This window comes from Schistocerca serialis, unplaced genomic scaffold, assembly GCF_023864345.2.
Source record: "Schistocerca serialis cubense isolate TAMUIC-IGC-003099 unplaced genomic scaffold, iqSchSeri2.2 HiC_scaffold_1261, whole genome shotgun sequence".
Classification (NCBI taxonomy): Eukaryota; Metazoa; Arthropoda; class Insecta; order Orthoptera; family Acrididae; genus Schistocerca; species Schistocerca serialis.
In genome coordinates this window covers 5,833,862-5,843,308 of record NW_026047471.1, presented here as the reverse complement: position 1 = coordinate 5,843,308, position 9,447 = coordinate 5,833,862, and the positions used below count along the sequence as shown (strand labels likewise).

The 9,447-nt window shown below is 43.6% G+C and overlaps 1 protein-coding gene across 1 annotated transcript in view; it reads right to left on the bottom strand.

Moving 5' to 3' along the window:
- Window positions 1-1,024: 1,024 nt before the first annotated feature.
- Window positions 1,025-9,447, bottom strand: part of LOC126438154 (L-dopachrome tautomerase yellow-f2-like) — a 115,457-nt gene continuing 107,034 nt past the window's right edge. Inside the window, exon 6 of the mRNA XM_050090532.1 lies at window positions 1,025-1,477. Coding sequence (XP_049946489.1) covers window positions 1,259-1,477 — 219 coding nt within the window. The 3' untranslated portion in view covers window positions 1,025-1,258. The remainder of the gene's footprint in view (window positions 1,478-9,447) is intronic.

Here is a 9,447-nt window from a genome sequence, read left to right as displayed (position 1 = left end):
CTTTTAAAGAGGAACATATTCGTCTTTTCTGTTCTGTGACATGAGAATTTTTCCGCTCGTATACAGGGCGAACATTAATAAAACCGACAAACTGCAGGGCCGCATTCCTGTCCGGAAATGAAGGAAGAAAGCCCTGCGAACATATGTCCGGAATGCATCGTTGCCATGATAGGTTTCTCTGACCACGTGCCGTGTATTCCTTGTGTGTTACGGCCTGTGTGATCGAGGCAGCGTACTGTAAGCAGCGGAAAGGTCCGGTATTCATGTTGGGAACAAGCCGAGATTGTGTACAGCCAAGCAGACGGAAACGGTCGAGAGGCAGCATGGCTATGCCAAAACAAAACGTGCATGTAGGCGTACACCAGATTTGGAGGACCAGGTTCTGCAAAATATTGATACGATTCCTAGTACAAGCTTCAGACAAGTGGCCCGCTAACATGGTGAAAGCCAAAGTACGTTATGTCTATCCTGCCTGACAACCGCTACTACCCCTATCATCTGCAATCCCATGGAGGTCACTTTGAACATCTGTAATGACGTGGATGCGATGCAGCTCTGTTCTGTCTTCCAGTACGATAAGTTCTCGTTGCACGCCCAACGTCCATTTCCAGACACATTGTCATAGGACCTTTTTTCCTCCAGTTCCAATTAGAAATCCGTCGCTGCGGTTTGACAGTTTTGTTAGTGTTCGTCCTGTATGTTATTGTACCAATTTTTTTATGACTGTTATGCTTCTGATATTGACATTTAAGATAAATTATATTGCTTACAAAATAAATATACTGAAGAGAGAGTAGAAAAAGATCGTGGGTGACGAAAGGATTTGGAGTTTACAGCTGTGAGATAGTGATGAAAAACCGCAACGTTTCGTCGAGTATTGTATTCATCATCTTCTGGCGAAGATTTCAGTAGTATACGCTGGAAGTGTCTAAATACGAAGATTGCGGGTATCAGTTTAGGAGACCAATAGCAAGAGAAAAGCAGACAAAGATAGGCGATTAATAGCAAATATTTATAATCCATGGATGTGTGATAAAATGCTGAAGTGGTGATAGTATCTGATGATGATGAGTATGACATAACAAAACAAAGATAATGGTAACAAACAAGCTCAGTCGTCTCTACTCTGACACTGCAGGCAGATGTGGTGGCATCAATGCACATTACACGAAAAAAACCATACAAATTGTTGCGAAAATATCCTGGCCCTCTCGTCCATCGACAGACTTTCCAGCTTCCCGCACATGGATCTCGGCGCCTATCCAAAAGGCACGCTGATTAGGCTTAGACGTGCTGCGGGCGTCGGCGGCAGCTGCCATCTGTGGGCCGGGCGGTAAGGCTCGCAGACGGTGCCTCTGATCACGTCAGAGACGCGGCCCGTGAAGACGTGGTAGTTGTACGCCTTGCTGTCGACCTCGCCGTACAGCAGCACCGGCAGCACGTTGTTCACGAACCACAGGTCCCCGCGGGCGTCCACCTGCAACCAGGAGGATACGATGCAATTCTGTCTGTACAAATAGAGCCCTGACCACTGAAGAATAAGAGAACTTCATTTTGATAAGATGTGTTTCTGGTTTTCCTCCTTCTTCAGGTTGCTTAATGTAATAACATACACTCTTAAAAAAAATTAAAAAATACCGGCAAGGATAAGAGACAAGGGAAATGTCGTTACCAGGGCATAAAATCTTTGCGAATTTCATTCCGTGTTCTCAGCTGCTTCAAATGGCTCTGAGCACTATGGGACTTAACTGCTGATGTCATGAGTCCCCAAGACTTAGAACTACTTAAACCTAACTAACATAAGGACATCACACACATCCATGCCCGAGGCAGGATTCGAACCTGCAACCGTAGTAGCAGCGCGGTTCCGGACTGAAGCGCCTAGAACCGCACGGTCACAACGGCCGGCGCTGGACAGTAACTATGCCTCGCAGACAGATGGGTGATCAACATATGTAGGTGTCAGAATTTGAGGGAGGACGTGTAGTTGCGCTCAAAGTAACCAGATGAATAATCGGCGGATCGCTCGATATTTGAATAGGACCGATGCTACTATTCGCCAATTTTGGCAGAAATGGGTCAACCACAGTGTCAAGAAGAAAGCGGTCGACCTAGAGAGACGACAGAAGGTGATGACCGACCAACAGCCAGAAGATGGAGTCGCATTCATTGAATCGTCGGAGAGTCTCTCAGAGACCCAGGTTCACCTTTACCATCGATCCTACGTGCAACTGGTGCTTGATTGACCACAGGGACCATTAATAGGCAGTTCACAGAAAGGGGGCTGACCTCATGCTGACCCTTGCGCCAACTACCATTGACATCCGTACTCTAACAAGACCATTTGCAGTCGTGGAGGCACTTTCGGCCTGAAATCTCATTGACTGCAACTGAAATGTCTTCAGTGATGAGTCCCGTTTCGTACTTTGCCCTGATGACTAGCGAAGACGTGTCCAGAGACGCCCCGGACAGCGGTGGGATACCAACCCGACTGCCGCCCAACATATGGTCCGACAACCAGGAGTGATGGTGTGGGGTGCCATTTCATTTCATAGCAGGACCCCTTTGGTTGTCATCGGCGGCATCCTTACACGTACGTCGACGATATTCTACGCCGCTTTTGTTGCTGTTCATGGCAACCCATCCTGGGCTTACATTTGAGCAAGATAATGTCTGCCCACACAAGGTGAGATTTTCAGCTGCTTGTCTTCGTGCTTACCAAACCGTACATTTGCCAGCAAGGTCGTCGGATTTCTCTCCAATTGAGACGTTTGGAGCGTTAATCATGGGCGGAGCCTTCTAACCTGCTCGGAATCTTGATGATCTAACGTGCCAATTGGACAGAGTTTGGCACTCCCTCAGGAGGACATACAACAACTCTATCAATCAAGGCTAAGCCGAACAACTACTTGCATAAGGGCCAGAGACCAGAAGTGGAGACGGCCAGGGTGGCCGAAAGGTTCTAGGCGCTACAGTCTGGAACCGCGCGACCGTTGCGGTAGCAGGTTCGAATCCTGCCTCGGGCATGAATGTGTGTGATGTCGTTAGGTTAGTTAGATTTAATTAGTTCTAAGTTCTAGGGGACTGATGACCTGAGAAGTTAAGTCCCATAGTGCTCAGAGCATCTGAACCATTTTGAACCAGAAGTGGACCAACGCATTATTGACTTGCTCCATTTGTGAAGCACTTCATCTTGAATATATCATCCAATTTTTTTCTGAAATTGTAATCATTTGTTTCTCTGTACATGAACATAACATTTACCGATTTCCTTCCCATTCGGATGATTCCTTCGTGGTGTGTCGGTTACTGTTCAAAACATGTTCAAATGTGTGTGAATTCCTGAGGGACCAAACTGCTGAGGTCATCAGTCCCTAGACTTACACACTACTTAAACTAACTTTAACTTATGCTTAGAACAACACTCAGATCCATGCCCGAGGGAGGACTCGAATCTCCGGCGGCAGAGTCGGTTTCTGTCTTAGAGTGTTTTCGTAACTGCTTTGCTGACTTAAAGATGAATTAACAATATTTTATGACTGAAATAACTTCTTTAGTCATCATGTACAGAGACTGGCACAGTATGGATGTAGGTGTAGACATTATTTGTGTCATATTCATATGGATTTTAAAACCAATTTTTCTCCTTTTATTATGGTTAAAGTGTGCTTTGTTTAATGCTGCTGTCAACAGTTCTTTCACGAATATTAATCACTTTATACATGATGCTACACACACACTTATACAAGGTGTTGTTTTTGCCCTTGAGAAGTGGCAGGGCGTAGGCACTCTCCGGCTTGCAAATGCAATGTGCGTTGCCTGTAATCCAGTCCTCTGTTTCGTGTGGAAAGGGGAAGTGTTAGCAAAATTAAGGTTCCTGGTTCGCTTCCTAAACATCTGTCTCAGGTCAGAGACGCTCATTCTTCAGATTTTCTTGTTGGAATTCAATCAATTTCCTGGGCTAGGCAATATGGAGAGTGCTCTTGTAGTGTTGCAGTGAATTGCCTATGAAAAATAGGCCTTAAGCACAGTTTCAAGAAAACTACCAAATGGCTGGCAAAGTCTGGGTTTCTGGTTTAAAAAATCCTAAAATATGCTTAATAAAACCATCAAGCAAATATCAACAGAGATATGGACTTCAGGACAGCTGAAGTTGACTGCCTTTTTCCCAACTTCAACACCACTTTCGCAAAACATGCTGTGTATGTATTTTGATACATATTAAGACAGTGAAATATGTTACTTTCTGGGAACAGAAATTTTACTCTATTTGCATTGCATACTGCTGGTATTATCCTGCAATACTGGCGATGTTAGAATTCAATATTTTTCGATTTTTCTTGTACGGGTATAAGTCTAACATTCCTATGTCAAACAGCGTGTCATGGATTTTTTCATAGAAAAGAGAGATTAAAAAAAGAAAAAGCTCTTAAGATGACAGATGTCGGTATTCTTCCGGTCTCCCATACTGGAATCAACAAAGTAACCATATCCACTGAAGCGCCAAATAAACTGGTATAGACATGCATATTCAAATACAGAGCTATGTAAACATGCAGAATACGGTCGGCAACTCCTATATAAGACAAGTGTGTGGTGCAGTTGTTAGACCGGCTACTGCTGCTACAATACCAGGTTATCAAGATTTAAGTGAGTTTGAACTTGGTGTTATAGTCGGCACACGAGCGATGGCATTTCCGAGATAACGATGAAGTAGGGACTTTCCCGTAGTATCATTTGACGAGTGTACCTTGAATATCAGGAATCTGGAAAAACATCAAATCTCCGACATCGCTGCGGCCGAAAAAAGATCCTGCTAGAACGGGACCAACGACGACTGAAGAGAATTGTTCAGCGTGATACCCAAATTGTGCAGTTTTCAATGCTGAACCATCAACAAGTGTCAACGTGCGAACCAATCAACGAAACATCATCGATATGGGCTTTCGGAGCCAAAGGTCCACTCCTGTACCCTTGATGACTGCATGACACAAAGCTTTAGCCTCGCCTGGGCCTGTCAACACTGACGTTGGACTGTTGATGACTGGAAACATGTTGCCTGGTCGGACGAGTCTCGTTTCAAATTGCATCGAACGGATTGACGTGTACGGGTATGGACACATCCTCATCAATCCAAGGACCCTCCATGCCAGCAGTGGACTGTTAAAGCTGGTGGAGACTCCGTAATGATGTGGAACAGGTTCAGTTGGAGTGATACGGGACCCCTTTTACGACTCTGACGGGTGACACGTACGTAAGTATCCTGTCTGATCACCAGCATACATTCATATCCGTTGTGAATTTTGACGGCTTTTGGAAGTTCCAGCAGGACAATGCGGCACCCCACTCGTACAGAATTGCTAAAGGATGGCTCCAGGACCACTCTTCCGAGTTTAAATGCTTCCGCTGGCCACCAGACTCCCCAGACATAAACATTATTGAGCATATCTGGGATGCCTTGCAATGTGCTGTTCAGAAGAGATCTCCATCCCCTCATACCTTTAATGGACAGCCCTGCACAATTCATGGTTTCAATTTCCTCCAGCACTGCTTCATAAATTAGTCGAGTCTATGCCACGTCGTGTTGCGGCACTTCTGCGTGCTCGCGGGGGCCCTATACGCTATTAGGTAGGTGTACCAGTTCTTTGGCCCTTCAGTGTATATGTTCTGTGATACCGAGGTCCACATAATTTAATGGCAGTCTTTCAGTGTTTAAAAAAATAATCAGAAGGCCGTCATTTTGTGTAAACTAGTTTACCTATGATATGTTACATGTGCAGAACATAAAAGTAGTTTGATACAGTACGGGACATTAGAATATGTAGAGAGACTGCTATGAAAACTTTTAGCCGAGTGTTTCTACTTGACCATTACGAAAATCGGACGAAAATTTCAACTTGTTTCTGTGACGGTCTTGCATACTCACGGTTCCCGCTTATCTTCAGAAAAAAGAAACAGCCGTAAGTCTTTGTTAGTCAGAGAATTTCGAAAGGCTTTTCGAGCCGCCTAATGCCTTGTCCTATCAAGGCATCGCTCCTTCACAGCGTAAGAGCTGTTTCTCAGGTGTACCTCTTTAAAATGGAAGGCCAGCGACGAAATGCGCGTATCATGAAGGCATGAGACAAGGATGTAGTGGTTTGCCCCTGTTGTTCTGTCCCCGCATCGAAGAAGCGAAGACACACAAATCAAGGAGAAGTGGGTTTAAAATGGAAGGAGATTAGCGAGAAACTTAACATCGACATTGGGGACCACATAGTTGATGGCGTGAAGGAATTCTACTACCTTTGTAAGGAATATTGCAAATGATGAAAGACGCAAGGAGGGCATAAAAAGCAGACTAGCATAGGAAAATGAGGGCATTCATTCATAAGAGATGTCTACTAGGATCAAACGTCGGCCTTAATTTGAGGAAGAAATTTCGAGGAATCCATTGTTTAGAAAAATTCAGGAAAAGAGGAAAAGAAGAGGATCGAAGTGTTTGAGATGTAATGCAACAGAAGGAAGTTGAAAATTAAGTGTACTGATAAGGTAGGAAATGAAGAGGTTTTCTGCAAAATCGGCGAAGAGAGGAACATGTGGAAAGCTTCGACAAGAAGAATAGACAGTACAATACGACATAAGACGTCAAGGAACAACGTTTATGGTACTAGAGGGAGCTATAGAGCAAAAACGGTATGTGAAGGCAGAGACTGGAATATATCCAACAAATAATTGAGGATGTAGGGTGCTAGTACTGAGGCGAAGAGACTGGTACAGGAGAGGAACTCTCGTTTGGAAGTGGACCGCATCAAACCAGTCAGAAGGCTGGTGACAAAAACAGGAAGACAGAAATTTCTGTGCAGCAATACAGTGGTTAAGTGACTTCAAGACAGCTACTACAAAAAAGGCACATCGTCTGGCAATGAACTCAACCTTATCCCCGTTGCTATCAGAAATTTTCGTGGGGAAGTAGGAGGCTGATTTTCTTAAAAGTGAACCAGTGGCAAAACATGTTGTGTATAGGTAAAGACATTCCGATGATATTCTTTTAATGGAGAAGTGTTCCATCAGACAACTCCAGAAGTTCCTGGAAAATATGAACCAGTAGCATACTAACATCCCGGTTTCCCGGGTTCGATTCCCGGCGGGGTCAGGGATTTTCTCTGCCTCGTGATGACTGGGTGTTGTGTGCTGTCCTTAGGTTAGTTAGGTTTAAGTAGTTCTAAGTTCTAGGGGACTGATGACCATAGATGTTAAGTCCCATAGTGCTCAGAGCCATTTGGACCATACTAACATAAAGTCAGGAGATTCCACCACTAATTCTCTATATATCAACTAACAGACAGAAAATAGCAACTATAAGTTTAAAGTCTACCAGAAATACTCCTTCACTGACACATTCATCCAAACTTCCTCTCAACATCCAACAGCCTACAAACATGCAGCATTCCATCATAGGGATCACCGTCTCTTTGCTGTCCACTTATCCTCAGAAGACTATGACGAGGAACGTAATATAACAAATCATTTGCTAGAAGTAATGAATCTGAATCCAAAATTATTGAGAACATTGTGAATGAAAAACTGAAGAAGCAATCCAGATACCTACCGTACCCAGTGAACAACGTACAAGGATCGAAAAGGAAGTGGTGCCGTTTATCCTCTACAGATGAAACCTCTAATAGGCCAAGCAACATTTTCAAGGCAAAGGGTTTCTCTCTGTTTCCATACGTCCGACAGCCATTAGGTACATCTTGCTTCAGTTCAAAAGATAAACATCCGGTCATAATGAAAAGAGGAATTTACAAGTTCATCTGCAAGTGGTATCAGTCCTGATATACTGGAGAGACTTGGATGTCGATGTGTACTAGGCTCAAAGAACACCACAGAAGCTGGAGATTAAAGAAATCAGATTCAGCCTTTGCCGAACAGTGCTTAAACCAAAACCACAAAAACATAATAGATGTAGAAGTCCTACACGCGGAGGGAAATGTCGCAAGGCTCACTCAATTCGAAATCTTAGAAATTAAAAAAAAAATATCTTTTCCCGCAATTGCTATTGAACGAGCAGATTTTATTCAGTTTTTCATCCCTTTTAGAAAATGTTACATCTACATAGGAGCAAAACGTGGATGTCTTCATTCACGAGTAGTTAACGACACAAATGGCCTTATTCCACTGTATGTTGTCCATAGTAATTATAAATGATTTCCTAATGGATGTGGTAGAAAATAAATGTTACTGTGTCAAGACTTTCAACAGAGATAACATTTATAATTTAAGTCAGGAATCCATGAAAGTATGATAAGGGAAGATGGTACTAAGGACTTAAGCTGTAAGTTGCTTTGAAGTCGTGGACGCCATGCTATATGCCCCAAAAAATTAGCAGACTGCTGTTTATGATTGCTTTTTGTTCTTAACTTCTGTCGTGTGCACAGAACAGTTGCTTCAAATAGAAAGTCTTGCAGTGCTTTAGCGAATAACACACCGTCGACAAGGCATTTTAAGACATTGTTAAAAGCATATTTGATCGAATAATACGATGCATTTCGCCTTAACGTAACTTCCTCCTTTTTATACGTTTGGAATGACCAAGAAGAGAAGTGAACGGTATGAAAAGGCTTCCCTTAATACGGGCAGGCGAAACTGATGTTTGGTTTATTTTACCCTCCCGAAAATGCTGAGAACTTATTTTGGTATGTTTGGACGGTTTCCAGTGTTTCCTTCTCACAGCGTTCACCGAGAGAGCTTTTCGAGTAGACTGATAGGAAGTCAAATGACAGAACTAAAACTTCTACAGTAAAAGTGAACAGTGCAATCAAATCTCATGGAACGGCATGTAAAAGAAAATCTCTCTTCAATGAGCCTACTTACGAATGAAATTGATTCCTTTACAAAATTAGAGTGTAATCAGGATGATTAGTATAACCGTAAATGACGCAAGCTGGCGTTTCTGATAAAAATATTTCAACAGAAGCTCAAGTTTAGGGCAGCTAACATGGCGGGCGTCGGCTTCAAGTTTGTGACATCATAACGGCTCTCTTTAATCTAATAGAAGCCAAGAATCAATAGCTGGCTGCTGTGGCCGAGTGGTTCTAGGCGCTTCAGTCTGGAACCGCGCTGCTGCTACGGTCACAGGCTCGAATCCCACCTTGGGCTTGGGGTTTTGTTGTTTGGGGGAGAGGCCAAACAGCAGGGTCATCGGTCTCATCGGATTAGGGAAGGAAGTCGGCCGTATCCTTTCAAAGGAACCGTCCCGCCATTTGCCTGGAGCGATTTAGGGAAAGCACGGAAAAGCTAAATCAGGATTTATTGGCAGGCACTTACAAAATGTAACAGACCTACTAAGGATATTGCCTACACTATGTTTGTCCGTCCTCTTTTAGAATACTGCTGCGCGGTGTGGGATCCTTACCAGATAGGACTGACGGAGTACATCGAAAAAGTTCAAAGAAAGGCGGCACGTTT